The sequence below is a fragment of the Limanda limanda genome, chromosome 21, assembly GCF_963576545.1.
Source record: "Limanda limanda chromosome 21, fLimLim1.1, whole genome shotgun sequence".
Classification (NCBI taxonomy): domain Eukaryota; kingdom Metazoa; phylum Chordata; class Actinopteri; order Pleuronectiformes; family Pleuronectidae; genus Limanda; species Limanda limanda.
In genome coordinates, this window is record NC_083656.1 from 17,780,829 (window position 1) to 17,800,106 (window position 19,278).

The 19,278-nt window shown below is 42.3% G+C and overlaps 1 protein-coding gene across 1 annotated transcript in view; it reads left to right on the forward strand.

Moving 5' to 3' along the window:
• LOC133027447 (putative uncharacterized protein MYH16) overlaps window positions 1–17,552 on the forward strand; it is a 54,357-nt gene extending 36,805 nt beyond the window's left edge. The window contains exons 11-27 of the mRNA XM_061094458.1: window positions 4,142–4,198; window positions 8,433–8,519; window positions 9,232–9,477; window positions 9,566–9,683; window positions 10,716–10,843; window positions 12,295–12,491; window positions 12,577–12,709; window positions 12,800–13,016; window positions 13,285–13,421; window positions 13,834–13,937; window positions 14,189–14,381; window positions 14,466–14,669; window positions 15,161–15,286; window positions 15,548–15,718; window positions 16,176–16,376; window positions 16,456–16,602; window positions 17,400–17,552. Coding sequence (XP_060950441.1) covers window positions 4,142–4,198; window positions 8,433–8,519; window positions 9,232–9,477; window positions 9,566–9,683; window positions 10,716–10,843; window positions 12,295–12,491; window positions 12,577–12,709; window positions 12,800–13,016; window positions 13,285–13,421; window positions 13,834–13,937; window positions 14,189–14,381; window positions 14,466–14,669; window positions 15,161–15,286; window positions 15,548–15,718; window positions 16,176–16,376; window positions 16,456–16,602; window positions 17,400–17,552 — 2,619 coding nt within the window. The remainder of the gene's footprint in view (window positions 1–4,141; window positions 4,199–8,432; window positions 8,520–9,231; window positions 9,478–9,565; window positions 9,684–10,715; window positions 10,844–12,294; window positions 12,492–12,576; window positions 12,710–12,799; window positions 13,017–13,284; window positions 13,422–13,833; window positions 13,938–14,188; window positions 14,382–14,465; window positions 14,670–15,160; window positions 15,287–15,547; window positions 15,719–16,175; window positions 16,377–16,455; window positions 16,603–17,399) is intronic.
• Window positions 17,553–19,278: the final 1,726 nt, after the last annotated feature.

Sequence of the window (19,278 nt, forward strand, 5' to 3'; positions counted from 1 at the left end):
TCTCTCTTTCAAATGACATTAGTTTGATGCGCTCATGAATCTGTAGTTGTTTGAATATAACACGAGACAAAACACATAGCTAAAGCTTAAAAAATCTCCTCAGGTTGCAGTCATGCAAGAAAGAAAAGTTATTTTTATTTTAAGGAGTGGAGACATGACACCCAACACTGACCCCAAATGACCAACTTTCCTCCCTGTTCACTCTGAACAGCTGAATTCTGCAAGAGCAGCAATGAGCTGAGAGGGAATCGTGGGATTTGGAAACAGAAAAGAGCACTGTAGGAGAATCAGGGAGTGTTTCTTAATGATGCATTTCCTGTAGCTGCTTTCATTTTAAAAAATTCGATAATACAATGAAAGGTTAATAATATGTTAATCTATTCTACCTACTAATTCCACAAATGTCTGCGTGTCTGGATGTGGAACGCAATCTCACGAACCATTCATCTTATCAGCTTCACACTTGACATGTGTATTCTTTGTGCACAAGTGCAGACAAACAATACGTCCAATATTAATTAACAATTTAATAAACAGAAGACCAGGGCTCAGTAGCAGTCATTGGGGGTGCAGCATTGTGCCTTCAGTCTGAGGACCAAGTTCTTCTACATTATTTGATAAAGCACAGCAGCAAAATCACCATCAGAGCATTTTTATGTTTTGTAATTCACCATGTCTTTTTTTATGCCAAAGTTTTGAAATAGCTGACATTCAATATATGAAAAATGAAAGCAGTTAGTTCAAATTCAGTCTCATTTTATAAAAAACCTTGACTATAAAATCTCCATTGCAGATAAACCAGGTAGGATGAACACAAGGTTTTTTAACTTAACTTTGTACCATAGACATGTTTATTAAAAGCTCTGCATACAATGTCCAGCACACAGAAAATTAAAAGTGACAGTATATTGTTGAACTGTTTGAAGAGGACTCACTTATCAAGGAATAATTCTGATGTAGATCCGGAGCATCAACATACGACAAGAGAACAGGCAGGTTTAGAACAGGCGCTGCACTAGTATTTGGCAATGCTGTAAACGTACCTCTCCTGTACAATGTGCACCTGTTATCAGCAGGAGCAACGTCATCTCTAATATCACTGACGTGAACCTGGGTCGTCAGCTACAGCACGTTGCTTTGACCAGGTCAACAGGAACTTTCATCACCCGTCAATCAAACAACTGCAGCTTCTCCTGGTGGGAGCTGCAGTAGGTGGAGGCATTGAAAAGAACAGAGCATGTGGAATCCTGCAGGGACCTGAAGTGTGCGAGCATGTGCCGACATCATGGTGGACTCCTCAGCAGGGGGTGCAGAGAGAGACTGGGCTACTAAAGTGTTTGGCCCCTGTTTCCCTCTCTGACTGACATGGGTTGGGGGGGTTGTGATCTGACAGGATGTAGCTGCCCACGCTACTGAACATCCCCTCTGATACAACTGAGGAACATCGGCTATGAGGCCACATCTGATTGTGATTTGTGGACAATTATTATAGTTTTAGTGTGCAGCGGAAAAAGAGAGACTTTAAGCACATACAATTATGGAGATCAAACACTCCAACCATCCTCAGCAATGACGGGCTAATTTTCTTATTTCCTCACATTGTTCCAACAGTAGAAACATTGATGTGGGATCATTTCGAATGAATTTCATTTTTAAACATGCACAAAATCAGTGTATAAACTCTCTCTGCCATAGATAAGTGGTCTGAATTGAGTTTATCCAAGCTGTCTGGCTCAGACATCTTAATGTTGTGAGTGCACTGTTGTCTACAATTGTATTAGAGCCTCAATATTTATTTTGAGGCTGGTTTGAGGCTGTGGAAAGTAGGAATTTAACAAGAAACAGACATGTGAGTGGGGAACTGTGAGACAGAAAGAGGCTGTGCATGCATGAGGGGGTGTGGACAGTAAAATGCCGAAGGGGATCAACAGTGTGTGTGTGTGTGTTTGAGTTTGTGTGTCTGTGTGTGGGACAGTCAGTCAGTCAGTTGGGCTGCTGCTGCCTCACCATGGCTGTTCTCTCTGCAGAGGTGCTGCGCTGGCATGTGAGTTTTTATTTTGACTTTTTATGTTTTTATCTTCTAAGCTTCACTTTTTTTAAAAAGCTGATTAAAAAGGCTGGGGGAAAAGGTGATGATAAGTCTGAGCCAACCTTTGGGATAATTCTCAAGTGTTCGGGTTAGCTCCCCTTCAATTCGAATGAATCAAATAATAACATAAGCGTGGGATAATTTATTACCCATTTGTTTATAGTGACTCATACTGTCTGATAGTTTCACGTTGAAGGATCTTTGGATGCAGTGTAGCTGGTGAGTGGCTTTCACCACATTAGTGCGTAGAGGTGATGCTGCTGTGAATTGCCCTGGGCTACACGCCATGTCAGACACACTTCCTGACACTGAGACGTAGATAGAAACCGGAGATAGCGCAGAACATGGTAGAACATGGTAGAACTTGGAAGGATGCAATGCTGGGAAACAACTTGGCCATAAATCTTTACTGGCAGCACAAGACACAGCGCTGGCTCGAGATTATTGCAACAGAAATGTGCTGCTGGTGATTTATTTATGTGAGATTGTTCTGATTGTTTTTAAATGGCTGAGCGGGATCAAATAAAGTCATACAAGGATCAGTTAGTGCAAACAGATGGTGGAACAGGAATTCAGATCGCATGCAGAATGAAAAAATATTCCATTATATTGTAGGGACCTGCATTTAAAATGTTATTCAATCTTAAAGATCGGGATGTGCATAAATATCAAGAACACCAGAAATGACCACCACCATAGCCAATATGCAAGTTGCATTGTGTTGTTGAAGTTTGTTTTTGTGTGGATAATTTGAACTATGACTTAAAACTACAACAATGCATCATGTTTTAGGGATGCAGTGTGTGTTTTGTATGTCAAATCTTCACCTGTTAAGTTTTACTGTCGTGCATCCTTTGAAGATGAAAGCCAAGTAAGCAAGTAAATCAGAACTGTTGATTTAAAGTAAAGAAGACCTGCTCCTCAGGTATGCGACAGGAAACAGAGATACTATAACATGAGTATATGTGTAAATGTCCATCATTACTTTCCACTACTGACATTTTTACAGTGTCAGAGCCTTTTTGTTCAGTGTGAATAAAATCATATTTTATATTGATATTTAGACTATTAGATCAGTATATGAGGAAACATGAACTTCTCATTTGGGGCTGTATTTGCAAGATCCCTTCTATTCAGCATCAATAAGCCATTTATTTATCGTTAATTAACAATTATGACTTAACTTAAAATATCTGCTGTATCTCACTGTGTAGTTGAAAGCAGATAATAATGCATTTATTGGTTATTTGCATAGTTGTCCGTACCTTTTGCTCCTAACCTTTTGATTGTGAATAACACAGTAAATGGTATAACATGGTTGTGATAATACATAATGCTTTTGTTAAATGAAATAGTTTGTTGTAGTTGTTAATATTTTAACATATACAGCATAGAGTATATAGCTTATAATAAAATAAGACATGTGGTGTCAGGAAGCTGCAGGCTAGAACACCTCTCCTCCCTTTGAGGAAAACCAATCAATCGGAAATAATGATATTACAAATAAAAATGAAGCCAACTTGACTTATGCTTAAAAGGCACACAATGAACAAAACAATCAGCGGACTTTGATTTGAATGGATCTTCAGTCGTAAAGATGATGCTTTCATCCTGGACTGTAAAACCGAGAGATCGCCAAGGCAAAACACAAATTCCTTGAATGTTGTGAAAAGGGCAGTGATGCTTGTTGGTCTCACCGACTGGACGCTGCAGACCCAGCCCTGAGTCAGAATACAGATAATGACGGTGGCCGCAAACATTCCTGCTCTAAATTGCTACCTGAGGCAAAAGCCAGAGGCGCTGTTGCCAAATCCAAAGAGAAAGCAAGAGTGGACGAGACGGCCTCACCGCACCACACACAAGTGTTGCCCTGAAATAGCAAACAGTCTGCGTGGGTGACGCCCCATTTGCTCTCTGTCCGAATGATATAGTTACTGTGAAAGCAGAGGTTAACAGCTCAACTTCACATATCCTGCACATATTTTCGATTTTAGTGAAAGCAGACTGTTATTGTTTTTTTCACTCAAGTCTGTTTTTTTCTCCCCTGTTCAGGCCCGCATTGAGGAGCTGGAGGAGGAGCTGGAGGCAGAGCGCGCCATGAGAGCCAAGGTACGGTACATCTGCACAACTGTAAGGGTCGGAATATACATGCTGTTAATTACATGCACGCAAGATGGCTGTTTTGCATATCCTCAGGAATTACCGGGATGCGTACGTGAGATGCAATATCTAAGTGTCTGAGGTCTGTGTTGTTCCCTCTACTGGATTGCTCTAGTAACACACGTAGTAGCTAAACAAGTACGTGAACAATAACCTTCACAACGCAGCCGGTTGTTTACCCGTACAGGTGGTTAAACAGCCGTTATATCATCGGCTCAAGGAATCTCCCCTCTCCCACAATGAAACAACAAGCACATGAGGTTTAAATCTGTCAGTCAGGCTGCAGGCGAGACAAGAGGAGGTCGGCTGTGACCTTCAGGCCCGTGGCGGGGCGTGCAGAGCCGTTTGCTGACGGAAGGGAAACACTGAAAGGGTGAAAAATACAAGAAAAAAAGATTGCTGATGTGTTGCCAGCCGGTGGGATACGTGTGTTGGTCACCCCCAAACCATCTGCACCTGTGATAATAAACTCAGGGGGGAGAGACCTTGTGTTTCTGATTAACATACAGGGAAACCCCAGAGGCGTAGAGGGACCCAACATCCTTTATTCTTATTTTTCCCAAACTTTCTCTTTCCTGTATGCACACACACACAAACACACCCACACACACATACACACACACAGACACAAACACACAAACAAACTTAGTGAGGACACTAACTATCCCCTTACTCCGACCCTTTAAAGCCAGTCCTAACCCCCAAGCAACCCAGTTAGGCTCAAAATGGTCCTCACAAAGATATCTGTACAAGTTAACACATAGAGTTAGTGAGGATACTATTCCGTAGCAACTTAATCTAGCATGAAACCTCACTATTACAACCAAATGCCTAACCCTATCCCAACCCTAACTTAAAGCACATCTTTATCGGCAATGTAAAAAAGTGAGGACCGTCCAAATTGTCTTTACTTCTTCAAATTTGGTCACTCCGTAGAAAGAAAGTATAAGTATACACACACACACACACACACACACACACACACACACTGGCACCTTCTGTTTTTTGTAATCCCCTCGTCTTGCCCCGATAGAAGCCAACCAGAAAACAACAGGAAACATTTTTCCCAACACATCTTAATGATATTAACGGTGTTTGGCCCAGCACGCCTGCTTCATATAAAACGTATCCACCAAGGTGGGCGTTTAAAGTGCTTGTTGTTTCAATGGAGACGCTCTTCAAACGTGTGTGTATTTAAGCCACAGAACCAGGTCGTCCCCACAGACCTGACTCCGGTTCCCATGTTACAGTAGGGGAGGGCACTAATGCAAAAAAGGAACATATTTCACCCTGAGTGTTGAATAGAGTGACAGCAGGCCCCAGGGTGTGTTTTGTACACTTCTTCCCCACTCTGGGTGGTATTCTTAATGGTGCAGGAGCCGGGTCTCCCCTCCCCACCCCACCGGTCCCCAAAGCCACGGAGCGGGGAAAGAGGCAGGCCGAGGCACGCAGGTCTTTATCTGTTCCGCAGCGCTGCGTCTTCAGAGCGTCTAACATACCTCTGCTGCAGACAGGCCCGCCATTGTTAGGCCCTGCTCCTCAGGTCACACAGGGTAGATATCATCAGGAGATAGAGGCTGACAGACAGCACTATTTTCCACGGAATCTTCCTGTGGCTGGAATGCCAGCCGGTCTCACACACACACATGTACACCTACACACAAACAAACACCTACACACACACACACACACACAGCAGTAATCTATAAGAGAAAGGCAGATAGCAGTTTATTTGAATTTGACCACACCTAAGGCTGAACTTTTACCTTGATCACGAATAATGAAGGATTATTTTATGCCACCCCCCACCCCCCCACAGGATAGTGATCTGAGTAGTGTTGGTCTTCATTGTTAACCTGCAAGTGAGTGCAGGTCAGCGGGGGAGTGAGGAGGGAGGACACGCGGCTGGGTTAATATGGCACGTTACAAGGCACACTGCAAAAACAGGAACTTAATAATTTTGATAAAATAATAATAATAAATCCGATTTGGCTGAGATTGAGATTATATTGTCCTTTTATCAACTGTTCCACATGAACATTGCAGTTACTCCAGCCTCATTAACAGAATAACTAACCACAATAGGACATTTTAGCTTCAGCCATACAGATTAAGTTTTAGGTGCGTCTAAGATTTCTGCCTCCAAAGAGGGAGGACTTTGTGATATTGTGTCTTATCCTCAACTTGACATTTTAAAAAGGAATGTGTTTGGGTTTTTCAAGATGTTTTGTGAAGAAACCCCCAACGTATTCAATCCCTGTGTGATATTACAAAGTAGGTCGCTTATTAACCCTCCTTACTGAAGTTACTCATGTGTTTTATTGCTTAAAAGATCAATCAATCGTTTAACATTGGTCCTTTAACAAGACTTTGTTGTTGACACGTTGTCAGTCCAGTTCCTCCTGCACACACCATATAAAGATGAGAACTGAACTTAACTGCATTTTCTTCCATGCATACTTTTCTCTACAAATACATGTGGGATTATGTTACTCTGATTTGTAGCTGTGGACTTACAGCGGAATTTCCTTTGGAGTAGCTGTGAATTGTTTACAGTATATAACTGAAGCTATTTTAGGTCATTGACTAAGTTACTGAAGTGAAAACAGAGATGACCATTTAAAGCTAGGGTTGGTTATCTTGGAAAATTTAGCAGGAGCAGGCTTGTGAAAAAAACACAATTGAGACATCAACTCCCATCGGCCTTCTCGTCAAAGCTACACCTCCAAAACACATCAACCTCACGACTGAACTACCTGACAGCTGCTAGAAGCCAGATGTTCCGTGACTCACTCACTAACTCACTCTGGCTAACATCTCTGCTACGGCACTGTATGAGGCTCTGGTCGAAGACTCAGTGAATCAAATTAAATGATTGGTCGTGTTTATAACAGTCCTGCAACATCTTTGTGAGGATGATTTTAACAAATTAGATAAAAAACTGTTTCAGAAACCTCTTAACAACCCTGCCTTTAAGTCAGAACCACCGTTAGATTTAGATGAATGGACAGATACGCACCTTCTGGTCGTTTTATCTCCCCTTATTAATTGTTAGGAAAACAAGGGTGCTAACATAGTTTGTATCAGATTTCGAATTCCTCAGTGACACTGGAGGCTGAGTTGACGGGTGGACTGACACCATACTTACACAGGATACACACGTTGGCCTATTGGCACTCACTGCTCAGAGGAACACTCCTAATCTTTCACACTCTTGTGCAAATAAAGATGGATCTCCCCTCTCCGCGAGAAGACTTTGGGAGCACCGACCCTCCCTTAGCATGTGAATGGGAGCGAGTGGTGTCGGGTGGTGCTGATCCAGTGGAGCTGTTGACTCAGGCAGTCGAGCAGAGGAGAGCGATGAGTGAGTCGAGCGCTCGGTGTTATCCCTGAATGCAGCGCCAGGTTGTAGACACAGAGGGTAGGGCAGGGTCTTTGGGCCGTGTGTGTGTGTGTGTGTGTGTGTGTGGGAGGCCCCCAGTGAGTATCATCTGTTTTCCCTTGTTCTGCCTGAGGCGTGTTGATGGCTGTGGCTCATTGCTGCTAGGAGGGAGGCCTTGGACTGCAGCTTTTTACAGACCAGTCTCAACAGCTACACTTGTCTTTAAACCAGCTGTAAAAGGTTGTCGTAAAAACAACAAGTGCTTTAAAGTACAGTGCGCTGGCTGTTTGTGCGTGTAATGGCCCTGCATTCATTTAAAACCGTCTCCATGTGTGCTGTCACGGAGACGGTTTCGTGCAAGCGGGAATGTCAACATTTCTGTGGCTTTGAATATTGTATTTGTGTATTTTATATTTTATTGAATGAATGGTATCAAGTTTTATTATATATATTTCTCTGTGGATTTATGTGTGATACAGATATTTAATGACTGAAGGTGCTGATGTGTTATCATTGTTTTCAGTATCTTTTTGATCTCACTTGAGGCCCAAAGAAATGACAAATGATTGTCGATAATATTAATTTAACTAACTATTGTTATTGCTTTTAGAAATAATAGTAATTGTAGGAAAATGTGATTTTTTTCATCCAAAATTCAATTTGGGGGTGGGGCTGATGCTGATATAAGATAGATAATAAGCTGTTTTCAGACATGCACTGAACTCCACAGGGATCCTTCTTTATATATACTCATTGTTCACTCTCTGTTAACCTTCTCTCAATGACCTCTGTGTTCCTCAGGTGGAGAAGCAAAGAGCAGATCTCACCAGAGAACTGGACGATCTCACTGACCGGCTGGAGGAAGCAGGAGGGGTCACAGCCTCTCAGGTAAACTGGTAACAGTCTTTCAGACACAAGCACACACACACACACACACACACACAAACACACACACACCAAACCGAAGACAAGGCAGAGAGCTCCGGCCTTTCTATTGGGCTTTTTCTCATCACTAATGAGCACTAAACACAAAGTACATCTGCGGCCGATGGGAAATATGTTACTCTTTTCTTCATAAACCAAAACCAAAGATGCATTTGACATTTTTATAAAGAAATAACATTTGGGTTATGGATGACCACCTTTCATTGATCACCAGGAGAACCATCAGCAGGACTCATCCTCCAGAGAGCTGGAATATCTGTATTAAATGTAACATTAATCCTACAGAGTGGATAAAAGTATTTGAGCTGGAGTCAACACTGCAACTCCTCAGATCCTCAGTGCCATAAACAGGCAGAAAGATCGTAGACTGTAGATAAAGATGGACAATGCATCTCTACCTCCTTCCGTAGATAAGAAATTAGGCCAAAACATCTCGGATACGGGCGCTGCCATTTTGTGTTGTTGACGTCACATGGACCCACAGTCTGCACGGATACAATTCATTTGAATAACCAAAATAATTTAGACACTGTGAGAAACATATTCTAATCAAGCGTTTACAATGGAATCTTCAAAAACACACTATGACATGCTGTGGTCCAAGTTGCAACTTTTCCAACACCACAACTCATACTGTTGAACTTTACCTGAACAGATGGACGTAAACAAGAAGCGTGAGGCTGAGCTGCAGCGTCTGAGGAGAGACCTGGAGGAGTCTTCTGTCCAGTCCGAAGCTCTGGCTATGTCTCTGAGGAAGCGGCACGGCGACGCCATGGCCGAGCTGAGCGAGCAGTGCGAGGCTCTGCAGCGGGCCAGAGCCAAGCTGGAGAAGGAGAAGCAGAACCTGAGGATGGAGGTGGATGAGCTGGTTGCATCGCTGGACAATCTCCAGAAAGCCAAGGTTCGAATCTGCTGTCCGATCTTTCGTTTTTACCAAGCCGGTGTGTTGTGACTTTGGCGTGATGCGTGCTGGTGTCTTTGTGCTGCAGATGTCCTCGGACTGCCAGATGAAGAAACTGGAGGAGCAGCTGTCTGAGTCTAACAGGAGAGGAGACGACCTGCAGAGGGCGCTCACTGAGCTCAATGTGGCCAAGAACAGACTCTCAGGTACAATGATGTTAGACTCACTCAACTGAATTCTGACCATTGTTCTGGATCTCACATTCAGTCTTTGCCCAAATCATTCAGAGGGTGCAGAATAGAATAGAAAGCTTGTATAATATACTATTATCCTCGAATAAGGTGTAATATTGTGTGGAATAAGTTGTACTTGCAGGCTTCTTGTCATGTTAGAGGGAGAATATCAGAAGATCAGCGTCATAAGTGTAGTTTGAACTTTTAGGCTTTGGGTTCACATTCGAAAACTAGAGGAAACTTAATCAGCACAACAGAGTCAGGAAAACAGGAGGTGCACTTTAATATCCTGAAAGAGTAGTATGAATATTGGAGGAATCGCTATTGAAAGACACAGATCTCCAGCTGTTGAGGTCTCTAACCTTAGTATATGGCAGATCACAGAAAGATGTGTAGTGGTCTGGGATTTCCAACAGTTGGCAACATAACAGAGACTCTTTAGGGAGGCAAGAGCTGTTTGACTCAATGCAAAGACGTAACTAATAGTTAATAAGGACCAAAGGGGATGGTTTCTTATTCTGTCGATAGAAAGAAACAGCAAGGTGCATTTTGTTTGATTAAAAAAACTAAAAAAAGACATATAAAGTAATAGAAGAAAATTGTAGTAAATGCAAAAGTGTAAAAGTAGAGAGCTGCAACAATAATCTTAGCATAAGATGTCAAAGTTATCAATAATGGAATTACCCAGAAATGCATCTATATTAGTCACAATTCAGGCTTTGATATTAGATGCAGTTGCATTTTAATGCTTACATGCATTTTTCTGTACGGCCACTAGAGGGTCAGCCCCCTGACACGAGCTAAAACCTTTGAGCAATCCCCTCAAGGTGCACTGTACATGCCGAGATGCTTTTGTAGATTAGCAGACAAACACAGATTTCATTGTTTGCTCGTGGTGAACATCTGTGGGTCTGAGATCAGATCAGGTGCTGACGTGTTAAAATGTCAGATTTGATATGTGCGTGCTTCAGAGCTTAAAAATGCTGTTTCTTGTGTGTCCTGCAGCCGACAACACAGACATGAGTCGACAGATGGAGGAGGCAGAGAGCAGAGCCAGTCAGCTGGCCCGCTCCAAATCCCTGTTCCAAACCCAAGTGGAGGAGCTGAAGAAACAATTGGACGAGGAAGTCAAGGTCGGTGTTTTCAGCTCAGACTTTAATTTGACTGTAGGTGTGAATATGACAGTGAATGGTTGTTTGTCTCTGTATATCAGCCCGGTCATACGCCCTGACCCGTAGAGTGTGTCCCCAGCCTCCCGCTAATTTCAGCTGGGCGTATGGATAATGGATGGATGGATAGAATATCAAATATGAATAAAATCATTCCATAAAACTTTATATTGAGGTTCACTTATTCGCCATGCTTATTAGTTAATTAATTTAAATTCTTATTAGCATGTAAATAATCATATTTATTAGTCTTTATAAAACCCATATTAATGTTTTACAAGATCATATTCAACAATCACTATGCTATTAATTGATTTCCCCCCAATAACCTCTAATGCTTATTGGGAGTAAATAAGGTAGTTGATGCTAATGAATTACAATCTTAATTTGCCTTGCTCAGTATGGGCCTTATAAAGTTGTAGTACTACAAGAATAACACTTTATAAATATGGTCTATTCTTACATAATAAAGCACAAAGCTATTGTTAATAATGTCCCATAGATAAATGTAAATTAAGACTAACCCAGTATAATTACCCCGTTCTAAATCCAGGTCTTGCTTGTTACTAATTTGCGAGTAGTTTGACAGACAGGTTCCTCTTCTACAATGCTCAAAATAAATCCTTTAAAGCTGTAGTCATGGCTACATCTTGAAAATAATGAAGGTCCACAGACATGCACAGCAGGTTCAATTCCCATTCAGAGGTAGAAGAACAGTCAGCGCACATATGTCCTGCTTCAAAGGAGCCCTTCAGACATATCAATGAAATAGAAATATTTTAAATAAGGTTTTTTAAATGAAGTGAATCAAAACAGAACCACTTGTGCTTTTATTCTTGTAACAACTAGTTAATGATGAATAAGTGCAGCTCAACAAGTGTAACTGATGAGTCTGTATTCTAATAAATTGCCCAACAAACCCCTTATGAAAACACATGGAAACTCACTAGAGTTGCAATTTTATCTGGATCAGCACCAAATTCACACACTCTTAATAAATATGAGGGTTTTTTCCCATCAAGATTAATTGATTATTACAGAGAAAACTAGTATGCATGTATTAAACAAACCATTTAACCAAAAAACTAGAATGGCACTCAGACATACCAAGGCCCAACAGTCCCCTTAAATCCAGTCACACTGCAATTTCACACACCTAGAGATATCGGCTGCCTCAATATGGCACTTGCAATGTTTAAGAAAGTAAATCAAAGTTCATGGATCCTCTTAATCCTTGAACCATGACACAACCTTCCGAAATCCCTCCTGTTGTTTTTGTGTGATCAATGCTTGCACACAAACAAACCAGCCATCAAACAATTGGACAGGGCTGAAAGCATAACCCCCTTGGCGAAGATAAAAAACATCTGTATTGTGAGTCATGTATTGACGTGTGTCTGTGGTGTTATTGCCAGTGTAAGCAGGCGGTCAGCAGCAGCCTGGGCTCGGTGCGGCAGGAGTGCGAGGTTCTGAAGGAGCAGCTGGAGGAGGAGCAGGAGAGCAAACAGGAACTGCAGCGCCTCGTCTCCAAACTCAATAGTGAGGTGACGCACTGGAGGACCAAGCACGAGTCTGACAGCATCCTGCACGCAGACGAGCTGGAGGAATCCAAGTACGTTGTGCTGACACTGGCAGTCATCGGCCACATTTCAAACTTTGATTGCATCTCAGTGCGTTAAATGACATGTGTCTCACAGGAAGAAGCTGGCAACCAGGCTGCAGGAGGCTGAGGAGGCCGTGGAAGCCACGCAGGCCAAATGCTCCTCGCTGGAGAAAACTAAACAGAGGCTGCAGGGGGAGGTGGAGGATCTCTGCATGGACCTGGAGAAGGTGGAGCAGCAGACACACTGCACACAGTGTTCGCGGTGCCATGAACTTCTTTGTGTGTTGACCTTGAACACCATGTGTTCCGTGTCCCAGGTCGGCAGCTGCGGCCAGGCTCTGGATAAGAAGCAGCGGTTCCTGGAGAAGCAGCTCGGAGACTGGAAGCAGAAGTGTGAGGAGCTGGTGGCCGAGGTGGAGGGCTGCCAGAAGGAGTGCCGGCAACACGCCAGCGAGCTCTTCAAACTCAAGACGGTACATGAAGAGTCTCTGGAGCAGCTGGAGGCTCTGCGCAGGGAGAACAAGGCCTACCAGGGTATGACTGTACACATGGGTGGGTGGGGTGGGGTGCTGCCGGAGTGTGTGCGGCGCAGAATGTCTTAAATTTCATTTCTGCTACCATTTTATCAGGTTAGAGCTATACCTGCATCCACAAACCTCACCAACTACCACACATGGCACCAGCTTCATACATAACGCACATGTCAATCGCGCTTTTGGCTACAAATAAAACTTCCTGAAATGTCCCATTGCTCCTCCAAAAGACTTTATTGAGCCTTTTGTATTTTGTTTTTGTGTTACAGAGGAGATAGCTGATCTCACAGACCAGCTCTCAGACGGAGGGAAGAGCGTCCACGAGCTTCAGAAGGCAAAGAAGAAGATTGAGATGGAGAAGGAAGAGTTACAGGCCTCGCTGGAGGAATCTGAGGCAGCCTTGGAGGTACTTTATAAAGTTATAAAACATTTTATTAAATGAATGTCTGCAGCACAAGTTGAGAGTGCGTTAAAAAAAGAGAGTTATGATGGATTCTTGGTCAATTACATCAGTGTGTCATCAGCCTAATAGCGAAAGTTACATGAACTAGAGGAAGCATGGAGTCTAGATTGTATCAGAGGAACCACACAGGTAAGACTTGGTATCTCCAACTGACTCAGAGAACAACAGTGTTCAGCAGCATTAAAACACTGTAACAGCCGGAGCCTGAGTTTAGCTGGAAGTAATTGATATATTTAGAAGTGCAGTTTCAGTGTTTCCATGTTAAGTTGAGTTCAGACCTCTTTCTCCAGATATTGCTCATGAATTATTACTATTACTGTGTGAATTACACCCAAGGGTCTGTGTTTCTCCCCAGGCCGAGGAGACCAAGGTGCTGAGGCTGCAGCTGGAGTTGTCTCAGGCTAAAGGAGACCTGGAGCGCAGACTGCAGGAGAAGGAAGAAGAGACCGAGGCTGCCAGGTACCTCATCTCCCTTTGTGACGGTCCTTTCATCCACTGCACTGATTCTCTCTAAACACTCTAACATCAATATTTTTCACCCTGTCCTCTATCTCCCCTCTACAAAGTACATTATATCTACAGGTAAGACCTGTTTCGTTAAACCTTTCCTCCCTTCAAAGCGTCTGCTTTAGTGCACCAACACATGTAAGGTTTATTTGCAGAGAAATACCTTATTTTTTCATCCATTCATCTTTCTCTCCGCCTGCCAGAAAAGTCCACCAGAGGGCGCTCGATTCCCTGCAGACCAGTCTGGACGTGGAGGTGAAAGGCAAAGCAGAGGGACTGAAGCTGAAGAAAAAACTGGAGGCCGACATCAACGAGCTGGAGCTGCAGGGGGACCTGCTCACCAAGAACAACACAGAGCTCGGCAAGAACAGCAAGAAGCTACAGCAGCAGATCAAAGTATGACGACGATGATCCCAGTGGGTTTTTTCCTTGTACGGCTGTGGTTTAGTCCGAGCCCTAACAGAACTTCTGCTTTCCCAGGAGCTGCAGGCTCAGCTGGAGGAGGAGGCGCGGAGCCACGAGGAGCACAGGGAGGAGCAGGCAGCCCTGGAGCGACGCTGTGGTCTGTTGGTTGGCGAGGGGGAGGAGACACGTACAGCCCTGGAGTGCGCGGAGAGGGCACGCAAGGCCCTGGAGACAGAGCTGCATGAAGCCAGCGAGAAATACGGTGACCTCAACAACCAGGTGGGACACCAAGTTCTTGCTTTGGTGCCCTTCAGACTTTAAGACCCTGTTCACACCTGGTATCGAACATCTCCTACTGAGGGAGCTATTCAAAAGTGAGCTGTGTGAGCACAAATGTGGTCTGGCTGCATATGAAGGACCGCCTACTCAGTTGACCTCCTCTGACCCACCGCAGTATAAGCTTTTTAACATTCTCTGTGTGCACAAATAGATTTGTTTGTAGGGACTGCCACGATATCAACAATGATGACCACATAATGTCTAAAAATACTTTTCTCAAATTGGTTAAATCCAGCTCACTCAGTTTCCATCTCTCGCTCTGACCGACACACAGACTCACAAACATTATCATTGGACACATCTGTCACAAGTGATGAACTTATCTCTGTCCACTTGTGATCAGATATCTTAATAAAGGCTGAACAGGGCCTAGAAGTCTTAATTAATCCATGGGCTCATGACATTCTATATGTTCCCTCCTGTGTGTTCAGTTTCAGTCGGCTCTGAGTGGGCGGAGGAAGCTGGAGGTGGACCTGCAGACTCTGCAGCAGGAGCATGAGGAGCTACAGGGAGAGATGAGGGGATTCACAGACAAGGCCAAGAAGACCAGCTGTGAGGTAAAACACACACAAGACACTAGGCGTCTCTATTCACTGAAATATTCAAGCAGCAGAGTTATAAGTAGTTATATAGTTTGATGACATTGTGAAGCAGCGTGGAATTGTTGACCTCATCACAATTTCTTGTCCAAGCGATATACTCACTGTTACACTGTGCATGCTCGTAGGCAAGTGGCTGTGTCATGAACGTCACTGTGCAATGACACATCATTCAAATGTGGTCACACGGCTTGTTTTTTATTGGTATTATTGTGTCAGTTGGCACGAGTGGGGGAGGAGCTGCGTCTGGAGCAGGAGCACACGCTGCACCTGGAGAGAGTGAAGAAAGGACTGGAGGCCCAGATCAAAGACATGAGCAGCAGACTGGAAGAGGCCGAGCAGATGGCTCTGAAGGGAGGGAAGAAGATTATTCAGAAGTTGGAGGGAAAGGTACACACTCACAAACGTGCATGCATTTATATTATGACGTCATTTTTGTTCATCATTCCCTCAATAAGTGATTCAAAGCATAGAAGATAAGAAATCTATTTTCCCCTCAACATGCACATTGAGTTTTTTCCTCAGTATCTCTAGAAGAGTATGGAGGACCATACATGACTTAAGTATAAATAAATAAATGTATAAATAAATAAATACAGAAATAAATAAATAAATAAAAAAGGAAATACATAAATTAATACAGAAATAAAATAAATTAATACGTTAATAACAACAGAAATGTCTAAATAAATGTCTTCCACATTTATTCATTTATACTTAAGTCATGTTTGGTCCTCCATAGAGGAGCGTTTCAAAGTGGGAAATAATAAATCTGTTGATGTCATTCCTACACATCCAGCACTAGTTCTACCCAGAGCTAAAGTCAGTGAGTTGTGTCTTTGTGCAGGTGAAGGAGATGGAGCTGGAGCTGGACTCGGAGCAGAAGCGGCACGCTGAGACGGTGAAGACGCTGCGGAAGAACGAGCGCCGGCTGAAGGAGCTGCTGTTCCAGTCGGAGGAGGACCAGAAGAACCAGCAGAGGATGCAGGAGCTGGTTGAGCGGCTGCAGAACAAGATGAGGGCCTACAAGAGACAAGTGGAGGAGGCCGTACGTCACCTTAGTCCTCTTTCTCCGAAACCATGTAACCTACAGGACACGCCTCCTGATGATATCCCTCTGATTACAGGAGGAACAAGCGAACATGAACCTGGTGAAGTACAGGAAGACCGTCAACGAGCTGGATGATGCTGAGGAGCGCGCTGATATCGCTGAGTCGGCTCTCACCAAGATCCGGACCAAGAACAGAGGCAGCTTTGGCAAAGGATATTCCTCTGTGAGTAACTCTTAACCACTAATTCATGTAACATCATTCAAAGTCAAGAAAGCTCTTTTTATTTTTTTGTTTTGTGAGACTGTTGTACCAAGTACGGTTTGTTATGTTCTGTTTTACTCAGTCAGAATCTAAATCAATGTTTTTTGCCATAAAAACGGAAAAGAGTTCTATGTCCTAGAAAAACAAATGGAGCATTTTTCAGGAACATGTTCTACAAGTAGGACTATCATTAAATTTGATGATGATATTAATGATGCACACAGGATTAGTTATTTGATTTAAATAAACTATTAGGCAAAACATTTCACTAATCAGATAACTGTTGAAATGCAGTTGTTTTGAATTACTGTTGGGCTTTGGCTATTCTAGTTTGTCATAAAATTGATAACTGAAAATAACAAACTACTGTCACGGTGTGTGTAACACCGACGGCTGATCAGATCCTCCAGCTGCATCCCATAATGACTGGGTCTCATTTGGGGTTAAACTGGTGTAATGAAGAGTTTAAGATGTATTAAAAAGCACAGTGCATGTTACTTTATATGCTTCATGATGTTAGATTGTGCCGTAATTCTATTATTTTGAATGCTGCAATCATGAACAGTACTTACAATTATACAAAAATATCCTACATGTTAATTGTAATTTTTGAGGAAACATCAATTCACTCAAATTCTCAACAATTTGGCAAAATCACTGTTAGGGAAAAATAAAGCAAACGCACAAAATCTCAAAGTTAGTTTTAGGTGAGTGTGGTTGTTCTGCACGATGACTAATACATGTCCGTGCTCCTCCAGGGTTACAGCACGCCGTACCCTGGCCGGGTCAGGTCGCCCAGCTCTGTGGGCTCCGAGGGCCGAGGGGAGAAGATCCTCAACGACGACAACGAATCCGTCAGCTCCCTCATCCCGGCCTATCTCAACTCCCTCAAGAAGCTCATGATCGATTAGACAGACGGCTCTGACATCACCATGGTCCGTTCTGACTCTTCGTGGTGTGACACACATCATGCAGGTCATAAACAAACCGTTCCACGCGCCACATGTTTGTGATTACCGCACATTCCCATTGAACCCTATCTGAAATGTATTCACTTTCAGTCTGTAAGATCACAGCTTTCATAACACACTCCAGCTTTTATACAACACACTTTTATCCTCACGTTATAATGTAATATTTTTACGTAAAAACAGCTTGAATATGGAAAAGTGAACTAAAATTTAGGTAACACTTTACTACATAGACCGAATGTAAGTCATGTATCATGCAAATTATGATTATCAACAAATAATTTTTTTATCCAAACAATAAAAATACAATAAATGTGCGGCGTTCTGTTGTACACTGTTCACACAATGTTGTCTTGACTCAAATCTAGGCAGAAATTTAACACATATTTTTTATTTATATATACCTATGTTATTGTTGATAAAACCAAAAAAGTAGAAATACTACATTGTTAATTGTATACATATTTTTGTAGCAACTGCTATGGTCCGATAGGCTTTTTAATTGGAAAATAAGCACCACATGCAGTAAGGATAAATAACTTGTAACTTTTAGGACATTTGATATTTGCCAATATGGAGAAAACAATGACGCTAACAATTATGTTGGACACAAAAGGTTAGTCTAACAGGTTTTGTCCAAAAATCTAGGTTGGGAAATATCTTTGGTTTAATTTGAACATTCATATCGTGAACATGAAAAATTCTTAACTCTTTACATTTAAGCCAATAATCCTCCTTTTTACATTTAATGTTAAGTACTGTTTGAATATTCAGTACCATACGTTTCAATATTTAATGCGGTTAGCTACGGCACGAGCTATCTTGTATAAAACAACTGGTTCAAAATAGTGATGTTTGTTTAATGGTCAATCACATTTGGGAGGGACAACTTTGTAGTGCAATGTATCAAAAATTAAATATATATTACATTAAGAAATTCACATACGAATGATTTGTAAAAGATTGGTTCATGATGGTTTATACATGACTTATAACCAGTCAGTAAAGTGTTACTCGGTCAGATATGTAACAAGGTGCCATCAGTTAGTTTAGTTCAGTCATAGGAAATGCAATGTCAGTGTTTTTTAACTGTTCGATAAAGTATATGTCTGTTTGAACTTTTAACCACATTTTAATAATCACTGTCTACTTCTGTAACAAGGCTTGACCAAAGCAATTTATTGTTGAATGTGAAAATGTGTTTTTAGGAAATAAAGACTTTTTTCATTTCTTATATATTCCCAGCTTTTTTACCATTTTGTGATCAAACTAACTGGAAATAGTCAAAACCATAGAATTTAAATAAAGGTTGAGGATGCGTCTCCACTTCCTGCCACTTTCCAGACAAAATAATCCACATATGAACACTGACATCTTGTGCATTTAGACCCAACAAGTGTGATAAAAAAAACTCCTGGAAATGACAGAAACCATCTTTTACAAAAATCCGTTTGACGTGTGATTTTGACTTTTTAGTCCGGTCCATATCCCATCCATTAACATGGAGGGGGTGGAGTTTGTAACCGACCGAGCAGCCAACCACCAGGAGCTGAAGGAGATGCTTTGGCTTCACTTTAGGGGAGCGGTCATGTCGTCCATCTTTATATACAGTCTATGGTCAAAATGTTTCAAATGGACGTTTATGTACGAAAATTGAGGATGTAGT